Raw genomic sequence first — 23,682 nt, 5'->3', positions numbered from 1 at the left:
TTAGTGTTCAATAGACACAGTTGGCTAGTGGTTACTGTACTGGATGGTACAGATATAAAACATTTCCAACATCGCGGGAAATTCTTTTGTAAAGCACTGCTGTAGAGAAACTATTATATATGTCTACAAGGAGAATGTTGAATATTCATTTTAACACTATATGTGATAGGGAAAAATTAAAAACTTAAATGTCCATTAATAGAAGGAAAGATAAATAACCTACTATATTCATGCAGTGCACTACTAAATAGCAGTAACAATCTACAAATGGGGTTATGAATACCCCAGTGATGAGTCTTAAATGCACAAGATAGAGTTAAAAAAGCAAGTTGAAAAACAGAGATAGCTGGTAGGTATAGGATGTATTTTCTTATTCTCTACATTGTTCTGATACAGTTGTTTTAATAAAAAGGCTAAGAAGGATTAGAATGTAGTGGTTCTCAAGCTAGCTCTGTGATCATGGGCAACACTGATCTTCATCTTTCTGCTATAAAATGTGAATAATAGTACCAAGTAGTCCCTAGAGCTGTAGCAAAATCTGAAGGAGGTAAGATATGTGAAAGTACTCTGTAAACTAGAAAATGCTATGCAAATGTTAAACAGTATTTAAAAAGGGCTTAAAACTACAAACTGAAAATTATCTGGGAATTTTAACTGATATTACCTCTTGGGATAAGGTAGAAAACGTTTTTTTGCGCTACATAAAAAATTACAATTTCTTTAGTTTGTAATATTTTACCTATTTAGTTTTGCATAAGCAAGGACTAGAGGTGGAATCCTTTCCTCAATTTAATCAATATAGTAGAGCTAGACTAAGTAATTATTCCAAAAATATTCATCAATTATAATAATTATGACAGCTAATACAAATAGGTATTCAGTAAATATTTCTGAATACTTCTATGTGCCAGTCCAGTTCTAAATACTCTACATGCAATAACTTACATAATCCTCATAACGACCCTATGAGGTAGGTAGTATTATCCCTACATTCAGATACGGAAATTTAGGTAGTCAAGTATCTTGTGTTGGCCAAGGTCATTTGGCTATTGAGCAGGAAGGCTGGAACTTGGATCCAGGCAGCTTGGTACCAGAATCTGTGCTCTTTAAGTATGCCTGGCACTATATTTAATCCCCCTCACAAAAAATTGAAACTTGATAAAAAATGCTCAGGACCTCCCCATTCACCCAGGCAACAAAGTACAAATTCTTTAACCAGGAATTCAAAGCTTCCACAATCTGATCTCAATCACTTTTCCCCTCCTCTCTCATTATGCCCCTTTAATCATTTCTCTGATACAGAGAGAAGCCTGCTCAGGTCTCCAAATGTACCTGCCTCTCTTCATTGACCCCTTCTTACCCTGCACCTTGCAAATTTGCTACAATTCAACATATCCTTCAAGGGTCTTACCCAGTTCTAACTCTTCTATTGAGATTCCATCTGGCTACCACAGCCCCAAAAGACTTCTATGAGAAAAATCTCCCTTACCTAACATCTACAATCAAGATGTGATTAATTACATGGGTACGAATTAGGATACTCCTATGATTCTAAATAGCAATGCTATGACAAAAATTCTGAGGATATCCCTGTCAATAATAAATGTACTTACTGTCAAGCCATGTGCTAACTGTCTTCCAAGGTTTGGTATTAGAATTTTCCTCTTTTGAAAACTTTCCCCTACGGAAACTTCATCTCGTGAGATGATGTTCTAGAAAGACCTCCATTAAATCTAGGATTGAACACCATCCAGATTTCCAGAAATAATTAAGTTTAAAAGATTATACAGTACTATAGATAATAATTCCAAACAGTATTTTATCCACGCAATCAGGAATTAATGAAGCTGAAAATAAATCACCACCTATTTCACTCAGGAAGTGAAACCCTCATGCCATTCCAAATACAAAAATATTTTTCTTCTTCAGGGTAATAAGAACATAAAAATCTCTCCCCCTATCTTATTCTCCAAAGTATGGAGATTTTTATTTATTTATTTATTTATTTTGGTGAGGAAGACTGGCCCTGAGCTACCATCTGTTGCCAATCTTCTTTTTGCTTGAGGAAGATGTCCATGAGCTAACATCTGTGCCAATCTTCTTCTATTTTGCATGTGGGACATTGCCACAGCATGGCTTGATGAGTGGTGTGTAGGTCCATGCCCAGGATCTGAACCTATGAACCTGGGACACTGAAGTGGAGTGCGCAAACTCAACCACTATGCCACTGGGCTGGCCCCCAAGATATTTTTATTTACTTTGGGCATCAATGTCTTAACATGGCAAGAAATATAAAAATATGGGGATAATAAATGCAATATGCTATACTTAATAGTATACCAAAAGTTAAGCATCATGCCATAATAAGTGTTTACTTTAGAAAGCAAAATATAAATTACTTGACCAAAATATTTGTTATACTGTTTATTCTACTAATAAATTTTATAAAAGCTTTAATTGATACCAGAGAACAATATTCTTTTATAATTTTAAAATCAGATAATTAACATTAGTATGCAGTATAGTTTCTAAGTACCTTATCCCTCGACATTTTGTCAGCTATAATTAAAACAGAAAAGACAAAAGAGAAAATTAAGGCAACATATAAACAATCTAACAATGTACATTTGGCACCTTTTATAAACAAAATAATGACTACAAAATATATTTAAACTTTTGTATTTATGCTTCTATGCCATGGCATTTTAAGAAAATAACTTTGTAATAGAAAAAAAACTGTTGAGTAATAGCAGAGACAAACATATAAAAGTATAGTTATTCAAAATAGAGACTCAAGACCACAGTAAAAATTCAAAGAACAATTACATAATTTTTAGATTTTGGTGACAAAATAAATATAAAAACAAAAAAGTTTTTGTAGCATTCAAAGGGAATACAAAGAAATTGATTTAGATAAAATAAAATTTTATTTTACCTATGAATTCTTCAAATTCAAAAACTGAGTTCTGAAAAAGCCATGGTCAAAAGTGGGAGAAGAGCCAGCAAATATCTTCCCAATAAAACTGAGACATGAAAGCAGTAGGAAAAAAGAGATATTTTTCACACCTTAGCATGTGTGTCGAGGCAAAAGCATTCAAAATAAAATTTATGAACTGAGAAATAATGAGGTCAAACAGCTGTTAAAGAGATGCTACAAAAATGACTCCCAACTTAGCTAGTGATGAATTTTAAATCTCTTCTCTTTGTGAGAACACCATAAAGCATTCCTTAAAAATACAACTGTTTATAGAATTAAAGATGTGTTTTCTGCTTTAGAGTACCAAAAAGAAGACACAATATACCTTCACTAGGAGTGGCTGCTTCTCATAAGAGGAGGCATATTATACTTACTTCTAACCATCTTTTCTATCGCCAATTCCTCTAACAATTATCTACTACATTTATTCATTACATAGGTTTTCTTTTTTATGTATAAATACTTCCTTCTCCGAATGTTCACACTATTTGCTATTCATATTTTGTGTGTATTAATAAAATATACTTTAACAGAGTTTTCATTCAATATTAAGACATTTTTGAATTACACATGCTGTATATCTATATCTTAACATGTTGCAAAAAATGCAAGAGAATGTACAGAAAATTATTGCACTTTTTTGTTAAAGGCCAACTGAATAATTGTCTACAAATTACTGGTGAAAGTTCTTAGTTATTTAAAAAATTTTTTTCACTTTGTACACTGTTATGCTTACAATATAATTATGATTATTTTGACCTTAAATATTAACATCATAAGCCATGACCTGAAAATGAGTGAAGCTATAGTGAGAGTAACTTTAACTTACAAAACTAGTGAAATATTTTCTTATAAGGTGAAATAAATGCAGATGCTATATTAATGCACTAAGAATATAAAAAAAAAATTCAGTGAGCTCTTCCTTTATATTTTAAATGTACCTTATATTTTTTTACCTAGAGAAAATGATGTTTAAAAAACCAACCAATTAATATACTTTAAGTATAATTATAAAGATGATTTAATTATGTTTCATGATGGTAAAGACTGAATATTTTTATCACCAGTGCAGCCCTACATCTAGCAAATAGCTGGTAAATGGTAAGCATTCACAAATATTTTTGAGGAAATAAATGATATAATAAGACTGATTTACTATGTAACGAAGAAGGACAACATTATTTCACTATTACAGAAAAAGGCTGTTTGGAAGCTAGCACATGCTTGTAGTCTTAGTCAAATTAATGTATTAAAGATTAATTCAGCATCAGCACTGAACAGAGATGAAAGACAAACACTGAAAATATCCAGTTAGTCATATGAGAGGAAAAGATGAAACTGGTTCCTCAAATGAATAGACAAAATAACTCAACATTCACCGCATACACACACCACAATAGCGCGTGTATTTCCTTAGAACCACCACTGTCGAGTGCTTAATGACTAACGGGTGAGCTAATGAAGTCATACTAAAAAAAATTTTAAAACATTCACAAAGTAAATATAAAGGTCATAGAAAAGATGAATATGAAAGAATAAAGGACCTATTTTCACATATTTTACACTGAGTAGATAGGAAAAAACTCTAAAAATTTAATACAGTATCTGAAGACTTAAAGATATCATGAATACAAAACTGCCATTTTTTCTACTTTTTACAACTGCAATTACAGAATTCAAATTTTCAGACTAATTCAAATTAGTCTGAAAAATCTAGAAAATATCTACAGAGAAAAACAACTTCTCGTAGACTGATAATCACAGGTAACATTTGACAGTTTGGTGTGTAACCATCGAAGCTATTTTCTGTTCACACGTAAACATGTACAAAGATAAGATCATACTATACATGCAGTTTTTAAAACCCTTTTGTTCATATTTCAAGTTAATAAATAGGCACACATATCACCTCTGTGATGGTTGCTTAGAATTTCACTGTATGGATATACCATTATTATATTAACCGATCCTCTATGGCTGAGCATTTAGATTGTCATCAAATCTTTGCCATTATATATAATCAGCCACTATTGCTCATTTACGTTTAAAAAACAGCCTAAACGTATAGTAGTTTAGCACTTTGCTTTTGACTATGTGATCTTAGAATAGTAAAGAACATGTGTAATCGTCAACTTTGTTTCATCAAAGGTATATAATATTGCTGATAGCTTTTGTCAATACTTACTGCCTTTAAGACTCACACAGCCTGGAAAACTACACTGTAAAGCTAGTTTCCACCTTGAACTATATATGCCCACAGGAGACTGTGGGAAGAAAACGCTGATTTAAAAACCAGGTATACAAGGTAAAGTGAGGGAACCTAAAGAGCATCTACCTACAGTAACGTTAGTATTGGCAGTCTCTAAACACTGAATCAGCTCCTTCATGAAGAGTCACAGTCTCTAGGAGGACTATCCAATTACGAAAAATAAATATTTTAATGAAAATAAAGGCTGCTATTTAAAAGAAAACAGTATCCTTAATTATAATAATGCTGCTAGGTATAGTTAATGACCCTATACATTAAGGAAGGTCGAACTTTAATGACCTGGACCACACCAGGGTCACAATTGGTAGCAGAACATTGATCAACATATAAAAGCCACTGAACACATGAAAGGAATTACAGTACATCACACATCAAACATTTTGGCCTGGTGCTTCCTTCCTCTAATCCTCCTGGCAGGAAATGCTCTACGTATCCTTTGAGGTGACCAGACACATTTAAAAGTAGTCCCTGGTTAAAAAAGCTTGTGGATACTGCAGTTTTCTCCAAAGAGGAGAGCAACTTCTGCTCAGCACTGCTGCACTACATGTCTACTTGCAGCACAGAAACGGAGCTCCACTGCTGAGGTACTGTAACCGCATACGGCACTTTCTTCTCTGAAGGGTTCAAGAAGTATAGAAGATAAATCTGGAAAATATGTTTTCACGTTTGATATGACATAATATCAGGTAAACTAACCCAGAAATGTTATAGATTTAACTACTTTATTATAGATATACGTAAGCAAAGTTAAAATTATATAAGTAAACATGTTTTGACCTACACTACTCCGTAAGTTAGCTTTTCACCAGAATATATTTATGGCACTAAGAATAAATTTTAAAAGAGTCTCTTTTTAATATGCCCATCCTTCAGCTGGAAAAAGTACAAATGATTCTAGCACACTATTCAAAATGAAGGCTGCTAAATTTTTGAGGATGAATTGTTTTCAAATAAAATAATTAAATGAGGTTGTAAAAAATTAGTGAGAGATTCAGATTGAAGGATAACTTTCCCAGGAGAATATTTGTTGTGATATGAACTAGAATAAAAAAAATCAAAACATACCAGATTTTATTGTTTTATTCTATAGGATAAATATGTTTCCAGCATAATTTGACACTGTTTACCAGAATGACAGAATATTAAGTACTGTTTATTTCACTAATATCTATTCTGCCATCAAACTGAACAAATGACATTGCAATTCTATAATTCCATGCGTGTTATTTCTTTCCTAGTTTTTGGATAACTCTTAAAGTTTAGTGGTACTATACCTCAGTTTTATCAGGTGTTCTTTAAAATCACCTGGAAATACTGAGGTTGCGTTTCACTGAACATGAGCTTCGTGACTTCTGTTCATAACTTAAATGACTGGGAATGTGTTCACTGCCACAGACATGCTGTCCACAGTGTGTTTGATAAGCTGACATGGGACAGGGACTCTTTTCACTGTTGTGTCAGTTTATCAAACCCATACCTGGACGACTGTCAATTCAGTTAGAGGACAATGGAGTCCTGGAATACAAAGTGTTATTTCCCTTTGAGAAGCTAAGTACTCACATAATGTACAAACACCACATATATACGTATATGACAATATGACCTAAATAACTGTAGTAATACATAAAATTTATGGAAATTGGTTCCAAAGCTCAGACTATAACCACAGTTATTAAGATATAAGCTAGGAATTTGTCTAATACATAGAGATGTGTATTAATGAAATTTTTAATCTTCATATATGGAGTTTTAACTTTTTCCTCATATTCATTAGAAATTTACATGGAAATTGTATAGCGGATGAACATACTATTTGATATTAAGGGATGACCAACTGAGGTTAGAAATTGCACTTTAATTCTGATCAAATTCATTTATATTTTGAATCGTATAAGATTTAACATTGGCACAGAAATTATGTCAAGTAGACTTATAGATGATAAATTACACTAAGAAAAGAGTTTTCACAACTTAAAAATTCATTTTAACATTTAGTTACGTCAAAACAAATCCACGGTTTTAGAGGTCAGAATAGTGGTTATCTCTGGAGTGCAGGGTACTGGTTGGGTTGGGAATGAGGACGATTTCTGGGGTGCTGGGTGGTGGTAACATGGCTATATAGATACATAAAAGTTCACTGAGCTGTAATACAAATAATTAATGCACTTCCTGGTATGTAAGTTGTAACTCAATGAAAAAATTAAAAGATACGAAAAAAATACAAACCAGAAAAAATCGCTATGTGCTGATTTGATTTTTATCTATTTTTGCAATCACATTTGTATTTTTCATCACCTTTGTCAATGTGGAATGATTTTCAGGTATCTAGTTTTTGCTCAAAGCTCACTGTTAAAAATGATGGGCGAGAAAAGTATTTCAGATTAAGGAAACGTGTCTTCAACACAGAGGACACATGGTCTCCAAACAGAGGATAAGTATTTCTAGCACATAAAATAGGTAAAACTGTCCTATTTTAGGAGAGTGACCTCAGGAGACACAGAATAAAGATATAAAGATAAGTATGTATATTTTATAGCTATTGTTTAAATTGGCACTTCAGAAAATAATAATTTACTTGACTTCATGCAAAAAACCAAGGACCTTTTTGTTAGTAGCATCTTATTAGTGGTCAGGAAGTACTCTTACACAGTGTGTGGAGGTAACATTATTAATCATACATATTAAATGAATGCAGAGATGCTTGCTTCCTATCTTGCTTTCTGATTAGCTTCTATATTTGTGAAGGGGATGACAAGGGCTTGGCTGAAAAGAGACACCAGTCAACAAAGGGTAAAATGGGTCTTTCTCAGATTGCAATTACAAAGTCAACACTGCAGCTCACACTAATTTTCTTAAATTCAAAGCAGGTTAAACATTTTTTGTCCATCCGTCTGTCCATCCGTCCGTCCGTCCATCCATCCATCCATCCACCCACCTATCCACCCATCCATCTCTCTCTCTTGTTTAATCCTTTTAGGATGATGAGTAGGGCACCTTATACAAATAACTATAAGAATAAACATGCAGGTTACTCTTTAGTTACAATATTTAATTTTCGTTATGAATGAGAAAAAACAATTTTTCCTTTACTTCAGACACTTAAGAGAGTAGCACAATGTTTTACTATTTCTTAAAGAGTTGTCTTGTTTGTCAGCTCTGGTGAACAGCCATTATATTCCGGAAACTCTGGAGATGTATCTTAAAGGTACACTATGCTTTCTCTCACTTGTCTGTAAGTCCAGAGGTGTTTAGATAATAATTTCACATAATGTTAGTGCCTCAACGAAAACACACAATCAGGAATGCATATAATATTACATATCTAGCATAGTTTATACAACCAGAACATTTTTGAAGGAAGTATAAGATAGGTTTTCCAAGTTCACAATAAAAACTATTCTCTTATTCTGCAGCTTCTTTCCAACATGAACTTCTAGAGGGAAGCATCAAAAATATCAATAAAAAGAGTTAAGTACTTTTAATATAACATTCCAAAATTTATGACAGTAGAACTTATAGTCATTTTCAACATTGTTATTGAGGTAGTTTTTGGCAGCAAACAGAAACACATTCATGGAAACCTACATCCTGCTACAGGAAGCCGCAAAAGACGCAGTTACTTTGGTGAGGGCCAAATATAAATCCAAAGCCTTCACACTAGATCAGCTGAAGAACATGACAAGGACCAAAAGTCGGCCAATAGTATTTTCAAACAAAGCTTTTAGGCAAGTTACTCTAAACGCCTACTATCCCAATCTCTCTGATTTGCTAACAGGGAGTTATGTGAAACCAACACTAAGCATTATAGGATTAAGGACATAAAGTCACTAGATATGAAACATACCTTGCCAAAAACCAACACAATGGTTATTTTGAGAACATTTATACAGAAAGAAATTTAGGAAGAAACTAAAGGTCAGAAGGAGGAGAGTATAGTTTTGTGGAGATTTGTAGACTTTAATCTTTACAATGTATCTGGAAACTATAGAGCTCAGTGTTAAAGTAGATGACAAGCTAGGTTTTAAGAGAAACTGCAAAAATATAGAGACGAGAATTGCCATACTTTGAACTACATATGCATCAGGAATAAAGAAAGGCTATTATTAATATTTACAGAAAAAGAATAATCTTCCTGTTTTTAAGATAAATTTTCAAAGCATACATGCACAATTGTTAATGATTTAAGCTCATCTGTGAAAGGATGCTAATTTCATCTATGAATTTCTATTGTTCATATGCTTCAATTACCAATTGTTTGAGCCTATATATATTGTTGAAGTATACACATGAAACAATATAAAAAATTAGGCAATCTCAACCATGAATTTCACCGGTCACATCAATTAAATGTTAGTATATACTGGTAACATTAACCCTTTGAGAAGTCAGGACAACCATTAGGAGATTAAAAATTAGAAAAAGATACTGCCAAAGTTTTAATGTATGAAATAATTTTGTTATTTGAAAATATCTATATCTTGGATTGCATCAAGGTTGATTTATTTCAAACCTGAAACAAGATACTTGTTTCCTGATTTATAGTAAACTATGATTTAAAAAATCTCAGTAAATTGACTCTACATCAAAGTCAATAAAAAAAATTAAAAGACATTTTATAGCGGTTTAAAAAAATCCTACTTAGTTTAACAAGCATTCAGTAAAGCTTCCATTTAGGAAATGTGCATTTTTTATGTTGAACATTCACGCTACTGAAATATTAGTCATAAAGTGAATTTTTAAAATGAAACTAAATTTTCTCATCAACTATATAAGAACAAAGCATGTTTTTGCACTCTCCCTGTGACTCATGGTGTCACATCAGGCTCACAGTGAGAAATGGAGAACAATCCCTGTTGCAAAAGATGCCCATAAAAAGGCAAGAACCAGGTAGAAAACAAATTCTGTATATAATGCTAGAAGAATTCTACTAATGCAAGTCTTGTAAGAGTGAAAATGAATCAGCTTTAACTTTTATAACTCTTTAAAGGTAAAATTCCATGAATTAAACTGCCCCAGACAGGGTACACCTGTCAGAAGATTCATTTATAGAAGATGTCTTTAAAAAGTTTGCCAAAATTACCACGGACTTTTTATATTTTAAGAGAATAAAATTCTCTATGGAAAAAACCTGAAACCCAATACTAGATTCAAATCTATTAAGTACTGAATGCACTAAAAAGGATTAGCAAATGTCTGCAAAAAAGAAATGGCTGAAAAATTCAACTGACAAAGTTCCTAAAGAGCTATGGGATAAATTAGTCACAGATAAAATCCCAAAAGCGACATCAGAAGACCCACAAATATTTGGCATGAACCGAAAACTATATGCAGAAGTTGACAAACATCCAATTACAAGAAGGATATAATTCTCTCAAGCAAAAGATGAAAATTAAAAAACTTTGTAATTAAAAATACTATAAAAGAAAAAAGTTCCGTTTTGAATATTCTAAAATTCTTTTAACACATAAAAGATTTTGAAAAAAATATGAAGTAAATTTTGTCACAATCACTACTTTATTTTTAAATCTTTTAGAGCAGATATTAAAAGATTTTGAGAATTCTTAGACAATATGACAGAGTAATGCTATAGGGAGTCAACATACAATCTTAAATGGCTTCCAAATTTACATCTAACTCTATATGCCTATTTTCAGATACATAGCTTAAACACAATAGTTCTCAACTGTGCAGGATTAGGGAGAAAAAGTCCAAGTTACCAGAAAGTTTCATAACAGGCTTATATTCAATTTTGACATAATTTTGGTGTATGAAAAATACATGTAAACAAATAATGCTTAGTTGTTTGAAAATAAAATCAGTATCTTCTTCAACACAATTTAGAGAAAAATAATGATATGTAAGAACACTCCGGGAAAAATAGAAATATAACAAAGAAATTTTAACTTATCTCCTTTTCTTTCATAACTTTGAGATAGGACTAGAGTAATAACTAAATTATAATAAAGTAAAAAGAGGAAGAGCTTTATAAATATTCATATTTGATAATTATTTAAAATATCTCTTAGGAAATAAAAATCACAAAAGTACACTGAGATATTAATGAGACAAATCTGTTAACATTTGTTTATAATAGCTGAAGAATATTTAAAATAAATATTTAATATAATATTTAATATTTATTAATCAGACAAATCTATGTTAATATTTATATCTGGTCATGACTGACTTTGGAGCTTATAATAGATGTGAGAAGAAGCTTGATGACAGTCAAAATCATTAGCTAGGGATCTATTTTCTGCAGATTAAATGCAGTTATTAAGTATATCCTAATGCGAAAATTCTTTTAAAATATATTGTATGTTTAAGTACCCTCAAAGACCAACGAACTCAAACACTAGAATTATGAATTTTCACCATAAATTATGACTCTGATGTCTACAATATTAAGTTCACCCAAGCTTAGAATATTTTAGGGAACCTAAGGAAACTAAAATTGGTACCTGACAGTTCAAGTTATTCACTGTTAATAAGAATGTTGTTAGAAAAAAAAAAATCTAACATATAAACAGTAATAAAATGTAATGGAACAAATGTGAAACTTCAGAAAACGTAAGTTTCAAACAATGTTATATGTTATATACTGGTTAACTGTAAGTTCGTTAAATTAAAACCAGTCTGTCTTACAAGAAACTCAGTTACAAGCAGGAAGATGTAGTGATAAAGAGCATAGGCAATGGGAACTGGTTCCATCACTTATTTTATGTATAACCCAGGAGAAATTATTTAATGTCTATAGATTCAGGTTTTGTTTCTAAAATACAGATAATCATAATACCTGACTCTTAGGTTATCATGAGGTAAACACTGTGAAAGCATCAAGTAGAATCCTTGACACAGAGGAAGCACTCAAGACGTTAGCTTTTACTGCTGCTGCTACTACCACTACTATACTGCAATTGCAGAAAGGTAAGTCAGACACTGGTATAGAAGGCCAAAGAAAAGGGATATTACTTTTAAGTAAAATGGCTATGAAAGGTTTCAAAAAGAGAGCAAGAGTTAAGTGAAACATTAAAAGACAGATGTTATTCTTATGAATTTTTTTAAATTAATAATGTTGAACACCAAAGAATAAGATTTTTAAAAGATCCCTAACTTCACCAATGTAAAGTTTTTATAACAAAAAAAAAGGCTGAGCTGCAAGAAAGCTGTATTTCAAAAAAGTTGAAAATGCATATACAAACAGGGCCATAGAAAAAGAACATACAAAGAATTACTGGGACAAACAAAATATTTAACTTGAACAAGTGTCTTATGTAAGAAAGCAATTGGTGATAAGATTTGAAGCATATATTGAGGTCAGATCACAGAGAAAGATGCATGTTGGGTTAAAAGGTTTTGTCATGTTAAAAATTAAGCACTTTGACAGATGTTGAACAGAGAGTTGCTATCATCAAATAATGTTTTAAAGTGGTACATTTAAGCCAAAATGCCTACAATACTTTAATTCACACAGTAGTGTTGAATTGTGAATTATATGGCCTTTACAATTCAAACGGTAACAAAGAACACTTTAGCTATAATAATCTCAGTTTCCTATTGGTACTGATACATTTGTTTCTCAAGGAACACCCCAGTAGATATCTCAGTGAAGGAAATAACTGAGTTTCCTTTTATAGTTTCTCAGGTATGATAATTGTTTTGAAGTCTGGGAAGTCTTGGTCACAGTACGTTCTACAAAAGTTTTTGTTTTCATGGAGCCTTTTATTAATGGAGAATATTTTGTTGGTTAGAAACAAAAAAGTAGTCTTTAAATAGTCTTTTGATCTATGCCGTCTAAAACCATTAGTTCAAAAACAGGCAAACATTTCTGAACACGATGACACTGAAGGATGCCCACCATGTATTACTGAGTTAAAACAAATGCAAATTGCAGAACACTATGTAGAGTACAATCCTATTATTTAAGACAGAGACAGTCACACACACACCCCACAAAGAAAAATGGTCTAAATGAGTGTCAACCTAATTATTAACAACAGTCATAGCGTAAGGAAGTGCCTGGCACCGAGGGTAAGCCCTGGTAGGGAGAGGAATTCTATTTTCTATGCACATACTTTGGTACTATTTAATTTTTAAAAAATGAACATGACTACAATTTTATTTAAAAAAATCTTAGTAATATGGGTTTATTAATAGATTAAAATAAAGTTAGATTTATTATAAAAAAGGTGTCATTCTACCAATTTACTTATAATTTTTTAAAATCTTATTTTAACTTTTCGTATTTTAACTTGATAACAAGATGAGTGAATAATTATAAACTAAATTGTAAACAATATTTTTTAAAACTTGGATTATAAAAAGAATTTTACAAAATAGACCATTAAAATGTACTTAAAAAGCAATGCATTTACTTAAATACACTCCCGAATAATTAATGTTAACATTTTCACTCACTCTGGTACTTTTAAAAAGAAAAAAATTTGAACAGAAATGAAGTTTTCTCTATTCCCTCTTGTGAAAACTGAAAATTTGGATGGAACTTCTGGAATCATTCTTTCCTCTTATAATAATTTTCAGAAGACATAGGATGCAACACTGTAAGGACACTTACAATAAAAATGGAACCACAAAAAAGCTTAGAGTGCAAGTTCATAACTTCTGATTTTGCTTATTTCATCCATCTAAACATTGTGTGAGGCGTTGTAGAGAAAGCACGCATTATTATGATCTGGAATCTATCAGAACTTCACAATGTAATTTCACTGACTCAAATGATGTGGTTGAGGTCTTGAGTTCCATGAAGGGAGGTAGCATAAGTTCTAGTCAAAAATAAATATCTATCATTAGTATTTAGTACATTGTAGGCACTCAATAAATATGTGCTGAATAACTGAAATAATTAATGTATACTTAATAAACAAATGAATTAATGCATATATGCACATATGCAATGGAATGGCATAAATGTCTCAAAGATCCCTACAGTTCTAACGGCTGATATAGGGCTATTTATTCTATTTCTCATATAAAAAGCCATTTTTAGGAAATCATTTAAAACAATGAAAATCAAGTCACACTACTTATAGATAGTATTCAGGATCACAGTCAATGAAATTTTTAGACAAGTCTTAGGAATAGAAATAATACAAATCCAAGGTAATCTTCAGATAGCAATTATACTGTAAAATAGCTTATGGTCTTCAATAAATAGAAACAACCATAAACACTGTAGTTAATGAGCTGCAGATGATGCACCAGCATTTGTATAACATAAAGTTTCTAAAAAGTATATAAATCATTTACATAAAAGTGTAATCAAATTTATTAGGTTCTTAATATGCTTAAGTTAAAAACATATTTAAACATTTTAATTTTACTTTTTTATAATCCCTATTTTAATTTCCTTAAATCAGTCTATGAAGGAACACTTTCAACATAGGTAATTTAAAAAAATTTGCCTTTATACCTTTTATCCTTAATTGTTTCTCTGCTTCTTTTTTAGCTTGAGACAAGAACCTGAATCATCTCTCAGGAGAAGAGGTTGTGTAAGATAAAGGAAAATCAGGTCAGATTGTGCTTCAGAACTATGGTATAAGTCAGGGAAATGGTTGAACACATCATTGAATAGGAGACTCTCAGACTGAAGTGAAAGGAAACAGAGAGATCATCTTGTCCAGGAATTAGAGTTGTAAGCTACGTAAATCAGTAACAAGGAGGAGGCAGGTAAAGAGGGTAGAGGGTTAAAAGAGGGGCTAATGATGATATATAGCTGAGCATAAACAACGAATAAATAATATGGTGTATATGACATATTTCACTGTTTTCTAGTGGATCAGATGCTTTTGAGAGTAATAAAGTACAAATTCACATAAGGTTTTAGTAAGTTAACAGAACTTTTATTATTTTACATTTTCTGAATCATAGATTCCAAAAGTAGCAACCACTATGATCTAAAAGTTTATGAAAAATCTGAACTTAAAAAAAAGATTCCTCTGAGGACGATCTTGTTAGGAAGGGGGAAAGCCTGGGAAAGGAGGATACTCTCTTTTTGTCCTATCCTTTTACAATGTTTGGATTTTTAGCATTAAAATTTACTAGCATTTTTAATTAATTAATTTAATTAATATTTTTATATAAAATCTTCTCTTTTAAAAAGGTTTGGAGGGGGCTGGCCCAGTGGCATAGTGGTTAAGTTCGCATGCTCTGCTGTGTTGGCCCAGGGTTCCTCCGTTCAAATCCTGGGCATAGACCTACACACCACTTATCAAGCCATGCTGTGGCAGTGTCCCACATACAAAATAGAGGAAGATTGGCACTGATGTTAGCTCAGTGACAATCTTCTTCAAGCACAAAGAGGAAGACGGGAAACAGATGTTAGCTCAGGGCCAATCTTCCTCACCAAAAATAAATAAATAAAAAGGCTTGGCAACCAATGATCTAATCTGCTACACATGGTGTGGTCCTTCACCCAGCACATCAGTATCACTCAGTATCAGTGTTCATACCCAATCACTCAAGAGGTTGGTAGAAATGCAGAATTTCAAGCCTCCTCCCAGATCTCCCAAGTCAAAACTTGCATTTTTACAAATCCCCAGGTGACCTGTACACATATGAAATTTAAGAAGCACTGATCTAATTCAACATAAATCACAACCCCCTCTAAACCTTCTAAGTGGGTTTCAGCCTCTGCTACAACAGTGATGAGCAGCTCACCACCTCCTGAGATAGTCAACATTTTCAAAAAGAAACTCCTGCTATCCACCTGCCCAACTCCCCAAAAAACCCTCCCAGTTTTCCTTCCCTCAGTTAATTTCTTCCTTCCATTTGCTCAGGCCAAACAACTGAATTATCCTTATCTCCTTTGTCTCAAACCCCACATGCAATCCATGTGCAAATTCTCTTGGCTCTACCTCTAAAATATTTCCAGAATCTGACCACTTCTCATCACCTCTACAGCCACTACCCTGGGCCAAACCACCATCACCTCCTGCCAAGATTATTGCAATAGTCACAAACCTTTGCCTTTCCCTGCCTGCAGTTTATTCTTTACGTCTTGGCCTGAACTATCTGCCTAAATATAAATTGAGTCATGCCATTTCTCTGCTCAAATTCTCTGAGGGCTTCTCATTTGATGAAAAAATCAACCCCTCAATAATCAAAAGAATTTCGTATCACATATTTGGTTAAGTCAAATAGTAGAAATAATCCTTAACATGACACTTTTAGAGATCAATAGGAAACTCCCATTTGTTCTTCTGAACTATGACTCCCTTTGTTTTTAAGTGCATATCTCACCTCTTTTCAAATGTATATCTTTAGTCCCTCCTGTTGATCCCTTCATTTCTTTATGCGGGTAGATATTTAGTAAACAACAAAAGCATTACTCCAAAATTATGCATGTGTGGATTATTTTCCCCCACCACTACATCTCACTTAAAATAAGAGCCAAGGTCCTCACAAAGGCCTACAAGGCTCCTCCACAAAGTCTCTTACCTCACAGCCTACTACATTTCCCTTGGCACATACTGCTTCAGCTGCCACTGGCTTCTTTTGCACACTTGCTTCAGGATCCTTGTGCTTTTTCAGTGAGGTGTCCTCTCTTATTAGGCCATGTTATCCACCTCTAACTCCCCATTTTCTATCCTGCTGTGTTGCCTCCATAGCACTTATTGCATTCTAATATACCTGAATATTTATTTATTTGTAATTGTCTTTCTCCCCCATCAAAAGCAAAAAGTTCCATGACAGCAAGGATTTTTGTCTTGTTCACTGATGTACACTCAATACCTAGAATAGTACCTGGTGACCAGCAGCTTCTCAATAAACATTTGTTCAACAATGAATAATGAACCAATAGCCTCTTTTATTATTAGACTTTTATAATTTGACAGATCTTCATTCTATGGAGCTCCAACTAGTGTCAATGTAATATCCACTAATTTAATGGTTTAATAAGCTACTGTTAGCTTCAGAAGGAATGAAGCTATTCCCTATGACACATGATAGGCCAAGTATTTGAAGAATGGTCCCAGGTCCCCTAGGAGTTTTCTCACAGTCAAAATTTAAGATCTTCAGTTATTTTAGTCTTACTATTGTTCCTTCAAAGGTAATATGTCTTTTTTTACTGGCTGTATTTAAGATTTTTCTCTTAATTTTTTTTTTGCTGAGTAAGATTACTCCTGAGCTAACATCTGATGCCAATCTTCCCCTTTTTTTGCTTGAGGAAGAATAGCCCTGAGCTAACATCTGTACCAGTCTTCCTCTATTTTGTATGTGGGTTGCTGCCACAACATGGCTGACAAGTGGTGTAGGTCTGAGCCAGGGATCCAAACCAGCAAACCCTGGCTGCTGAAACAGAGTGTGCCAAATTTAACCACTAGGCCATGGGGCCAGCCCCTAATGCAATTTTTTTAAATCAAAATGTAAAACTTTATTAAGGATAAAAGATTCTCTTCTTTTCTGAGTACTGTCTTAGCCTTAAAACCTGTGTTGGTGGAAGCAGATATTTTTGCATTCTCTGTTTGCTTAGCATCCCCCATCAGCCCATCAGGGAGGAGTCTCTTTATCTTTGATTTTCAATAATTTGACCACCTTGTGTTTAGATGTAGTTTTCTTTGCACTTATTTTGCTTGGATTGAGAACAGGATACTGAGCTTCCTGAGTCTGCCAGTTAATGGCTATGGTTAATTTTAGATAAGTCTCAAGGGCTATCTCTTTAACGATTCCTTTTGTTCCACTCTATCCTTCTTCTACTCCTTGAATTCTCATTACACATATGTTAGACCATTTGACAGTGCCCCACATATTTTTATGTTTGTTCTCCTCCTTGATCCTTTCTTTCTTTTCTACTCTTTTTTTCCCCTCTCTGTGCTTCAGTTTGGGTAATTACTCTTCAGCTATCTCTAAGCTCACTAATTCCATCTTCTGCTTTGTCCATCTGCTATTATGGCTATCCAATGAGTCCTTAATTTCAGATATTGTATTATTCAGATTTAGAGTTTATTTTAAATAGAGCCCATTTTAATGAAATCCTCCATCTTTTAACATTTTTCTTTAAAATATTAATAACAGTTATTTCAAATTCCTGTCTACTAATTCCAACATCTCAGTCATCTGTGAATCTTTTTCTACTAGCTAAATTTTCTCCTGATAATGGGTCAAATTTTCCTGCTTCTTTGATATCTTATAATATTTTATTATATATCAAACATCATGTATAAAAAGACTTAGAAAATAGAATGTTATTTTCTCCCAGAGAAGGCACACCTTTTCCTGCCAGGCAGAACGGGTAAGGGGTGCATCATTTCAATCTAGTTAGAAATTGAGCTAGGCTGGGATTTGCAACTTTCATTAAAACTCAATTCACCTTTGGTTTCAAATGTCTCAAGAATGAAACTTGACGTGTTTGTTGCAGGCTTCTTTGTTCAACAGAAATATAACACCAATCACAAATGTGAGCCACCTATGTAAATTAAAATTTGCTAGTAGTTACATTGAAAAAAGGTTTAAAAAACAGTGGAAAATGGTCGTAATAACATATTTAATTGAATTTATCTAAAATATTGTCATTGCAATGTATAATTGATATAAAGATTATTAAAGATATTTTACCTTGTTTTCTTCCCAGTTCATCAAAATCCTGTGTATACTTTATACTTATAGAACATCTCAGTTTGGACTAGCCACATTTCAAAAGCACAACAGCTACAAGTAGGGAGCGGCTACGGTATTGAACAGTGCATCTCTAGCATGGCTTTATCTTTTAAGGAATGTGAAACTTTGAGAAACTCAACTTCTTCTTGTCAGCTTAACTTCCTCTCCTCACCCAACACTCAGAAAAAGCACTATGGAGAACTGACTGTATGCTTGACGCTCTTCCAGATTCAAATATGTCACTCATCACTCTCAATATGTCACTCACCACATGACTGATAAAATGTCTCTTGGTTTCTCCTTCCCACAACAAAATCCCTCTGCTTATAGCCAGACAAAGCAAATATCCAGAGTTGAAAGAGCACCCAGTCTCCACTCACCTAGGAAGGGTATTTCTCTCTCTGGAATTTAACTCCTCTGGACCTCTTTGTGACACCAACCTTTGATTTTTTTTTTTTTTTAAATCAGCTTTATTGAGATCTAAGTGACATCTCATAAAATTTACCCTTTTGAGGTATACAATTCAGTGTTTTTTGGTATATTCTCATTGTACTCACTATACATCATTCATTGTATAATTACGCACTGTACATCTCATTGTACATCACTACTATCTAATTGCAGAACATTTTTATCTCCCCCAAAAGAAATCCTATGTCATTAGTAGTCATTCTTCTTTCCTTTCCTAGCAACCACTGCTCTACTTTCTATCTCTATAGGTTTGTCCATTATGAACATTTCATATAAATGGAATCATATAATATGCGGCTTTTTATGTCTGGCTTCTTTCATTTTGCATGTTTCCAAGGTTGATCCATGTATATTTGATTCCTTTCTATGGCAGAATAATATTCTATTGTATTGGGTACACCACATTTTGTTTAGCCATTTACCACCTGATGAACCTTTGAGCAGTTGTCACTTCTTGGCTATTATGAATAACACTGCTATAAACATTGGTGTACGTGCTTTTATGTGGACATATGTTTTCAATTCTCCTTGGGAACATACCTAAGAATAGAATTGCTGCATCATATAGCAACTCTATGAGGAATTGCCAAACAGTTTTCCATATCATCTGCACCATTTTACATTCCCACTAGAAATGTATGAGGTTCCAATTTCTCCACATCTGTTGTCTTTTTGATTATAGCCATTCTAGCAGGTGTAGTTTTGCCTTGCATTTCCCTAATGACCAATTGGGTTGAACATCTTTACACACACTTACTGGCCATGTTTATATTTTCTTTGGATACATATCTATTCAAATTCTTTGCCCAGTTGTCCTATTATTGAGTCGTAAGTATTCTTAACATATTCTGGATACAAGTCTCTTAGCAGATTTGTGATTTGTAAATATTTTCTCACATCCTGTAGATTGCCACTTTCTTGATAGAGTCCTTTGCAACACAAAAGTTTATAATTTTGATAAAATCCAATTTATCTATTTTTCTTTTGTCTCCTGTGCTTTTAGTGTCATTTTTAAGAAACCATTACCTAGTTCAAGGTCACAAAGATTTACTCCTATGTTTTCTGCTATAAGTTTCAGAATTTTGGCTTTCATATTTAGGTCTCTGATCCATTTTGAGTTACTTTTTGTGTATGGTGTCAGGTAAGGGTCCAGCTTCATGTGCATATCAAGTAGTCTGACAAGCATCTGTTGAAAAGATTACTTTTTACCAAGGAATTATCTTGGCTCCTTTATCAAAAACCAATTGATAATAAATGTGATGGTTTATTTCTGAATTCTCAATTCTATCCTTTGATCTATATGCCTATCTTTATGCCAGTACTCCACTCTCTTGATTACTATTATTCTGCCATAAGTTTTGAAATCAGGAAGTATAAGTCCTCCAACGTTGTTCTTCTTTTTCAAGATTATTTTGGTATTCTGGATCCCTTGAATTTCCATATGAATTTTAGGATAAGTTTGCCAATTTCTGCAAAGAAGCTAGGCTGGAATTTTGACGGAGATTCTGTTGACTCTGTAGATCATTTTGAGAAGCACTGCCAACTAACAATACTAAGTCTTTTGATACATGTACATAGGGTATGATTCTATGTATTTAGATCTTCTTCAATTTCCTTCACCAATGTTTTGCAGTTTTCAGAGTGTAAGTTTTATACTTCTTTTGGTGAATTTATTCATAAGTATTTAATTCTTTTTGATGCTATTATAAATGGAATTGTTTTCTTAATTTCACTTTTAGATTGTTCATGGCTCATTGTTATTGTGAACTGATTTTTAAATAGTGATTTTGTATCCTGCAACCTTGTTGAACTTGTCTATTTGCCCAATAATTTTTCAGCGAATTTCTTATGATTGTCTATATACAAGATCATGTCATCTGCAAAAAGACAGTTTTATTTCTTCTTTACAATCTGGTTGTTGTTTATTTTATTTTCTTGCCTAACTACCCTGGCTAGAACCTCCAGTATACTGCTGAATAGAAGTGGTGAGAGCAGATATCCTTGTTTTGTTCCTGCTCATAGGGGAAAACCATCCAGTCTTTCACCATCAACTATGTTAGCTGTGGGTTTTTTATGAATGCCACTTATCAGAAGAAGAAGGTAGAAGAAACTAGAAAAACCAACAGAGAAGAAACACAAAGAGCAGACTAAAAGAAAGAGGAAGTAAAACATATGGAAAGGGGGGCCGACCTGGTGGCACAGCAGTTAAGTTCGTGCGCTCTGCTTTGGTGGCTGGGGGTTCACCAGTTCAGATCCCGGGTGCAGATCCACACACTGCTTATCAGGCCATGCTGAGCAGGCATCCCACATATAAAAAGTAGAGGAAGATGGGCATAGATAGTAGCTCAGGGCTAATCTTCCTCAAAAAAACCCAACAAAACAAAACATGGAAAGGGAGCAGGACAGTGAAATGACTAAACTGCATAACCAGGGGGAAATTAGAAAAATGAATTTAAAAAGAACTCTGAAAGGAATTAATAAGAAACAGATTCGGAAATGCTCTGCCATTAGTTAAGTATATGCTTTTGGCAAAACATGTAAAAATTCTGTGTGCCTTGGTGTTGTCAGTTAAAAAAAGAAAAGGCTGGCCCCGTGGCCGAGTGGTTAAGTTCACGCGCTCCGCTGCAGGCAGCCCAGTGTTTCATTGGTTCGAATCCTGGGCGTGGACATGGCACTGCTCGTTGGGCCATGCTGAGGTGGCGTCCCACATGCCACAAATGGAAGGACCCACAATGAAGAATATACAACTACGTACCAGGGTGCTTTGGGGAGAAAAAGGAAAAAAAATAAAAACCTTGAAAAAAAAAAAAGAAAAGACATTTATTCTACAAACACACAGTACTTCTTATATACTTTTTGTGTTCATATTTTTATGTGTTTTGTGTAAGGCAGGATGTGAGACACTGAAGATCTATAGACAAAATACATGATTTTCTTTACACTTAATTTACTTTTTGGCATTATATTTCTATATTCTATAAAATAAATCAAACAAAGTAGTTAGAGAAGGAAATAAAATAGGGAAAGAAGGTAAAAAGTAAAGAAAAACATAGAAAATAGGTAAAGAATGAAAGAAGACACAGAAAGGGAAGGAAAAACTAGTTACAAAGAAAACAGGGAAAGTAAATAAGAAGAGAGACTGAGAAAAAAAGTTCAGGAAGGGAGCAGGGAAGGAAGCAATGCCAGCAGGAATATGAGAGCCACAGCTCCACAAATGACTGCTGAAGAGGCAGAGAGTGGAAAGGACAGAGGAGGAAAAGAAGTCTCAGTGGTTCACTTTATTGATGGTGATAGGCTTTTTTAATATGAAACATATTTCTTTCACCAAAAGTGAAAGAGCACCCTCTTTGAGGACCACTATTTCTGAAGTGAAAAGAAAAGATAAATATACCTGAAAGAATTTCCAAATGTTAGAAAATTAAATTATTTTCATCCAGAAAGGATTCTACTGTAATCTTTTCCCTGGATACTGAGGGAATCAGAAGATCTGAATTCTGGCTCTATCTTTATTTGATTAGAGACAACTACTCTTTTAGATCTTCAGTTTCCTAATCTAAAAATAAGGAAGTTGGATTACATAATTCCTAAAGCCTCCTACACTTCTGACATCTAAGATTTTACATAAGCTAGCAAAATAAAAACTTATTTAAGGGATAAATACTATAAGCTACCAAAAAAATTAATATGAGAAAGAGTATGATATATAATTCACAGGAAAAAATATAAACTCAAATATCAGAAAAATTTGAAAAAATAAAATCCCCAGGTCCACTTAAAGTAAAAATAGCTGTCACCCTCTAGGTGGTAAATGCATTAAAAAAATCATAATCTCTTCCTAGCAGCAACATCTATTAGAGAACAGTAGGAATTTATTTTTTAAAAGAGTGAGCCTACGACATCTGAAAAACAGACTAGCACAAAGAATAAGATACTTGTTCATCTGTATTTTTGCGACTCTTCTCACTTGGTTTATTTGCAACTGTACTTTTTTGTCTGGCAGCAGTGCCAACTTCAGTATGAATGATATATTATTTTTATCATGTTGATTACATATGTTCACCAGTCCAGTTGTCCATGTATGCTTGGTGTGGTTTGCAAATACTTGGTGACAAAATCCAGAGCGTGGCATTTTCACAGAAAGTGTTTACTGTGAAATTTCTACTTAGAAGTTTTGCTTTTCTTTACAGCTTTGATCCACATGACATGCACAGTTCTACATTTCAAATAACAGCTTATAGTTAAATTAAGAAAATGCTTCAATTTGCTAGAACACGAATATAGTAGGATATGGTAGTGCTAGAGAGAACCTCATTTTCTTACGTGATTAGAGATTTGGTCAAATTTAAAG

General features: G+C 33.3%; 1 protein-coding gene across 20 annotated transcripts in view; it reads right to left on the bottom strand.

The window, feature by feature from the left end:
• Positions 1-23,682, bottom strand: part of VPS13B (vacuolar protein sorting 13 homolog B) — a 777,317-nt gene that overhangs the window by 296,009 nt on the left and 457,626 nt on the right. The window contains exon 31 of one of the 20 annotated variants that reach the window (XM_070631847.1): positions 12,948-14,029. The exons of 18 other annotated variants lie outside the window; for them this stretch is intronic. In XM_070631847.1, the coding sequence (XP_070487948.1) occupies positions 13,978-14,029 (52 nt within the window). In that variant the 3' untranslated portion in view covers positions 12,948-13,977. Of the gene's footprint in view, positions 1-12,947; positions 14,030-23,682 lie in introns of those variants that run through there. One more of the 20 variants, XM_070631846.1, reaches the window with a different exon arrangement.

Source organism: Equus przewalskii, chromosome 8, assembly GCF_037783145.1.
Source record: "Equus przewalskii isolate Varuska chromosome 8, EquPr2, whole genome shotgun sequence".
NCBI classification, from domain to species: domain Eukaryota; kingdom Metazoa; phylum Chordata; class Mammalia; order Perissodactyla; family Equidae; genus Equus; species Equus przewalskii.
The sequence above is the reverse complement of the archived record's forward strand: the minus strand, read 5'-3'. Positions and strand labels throughout refer to the sequence as shown.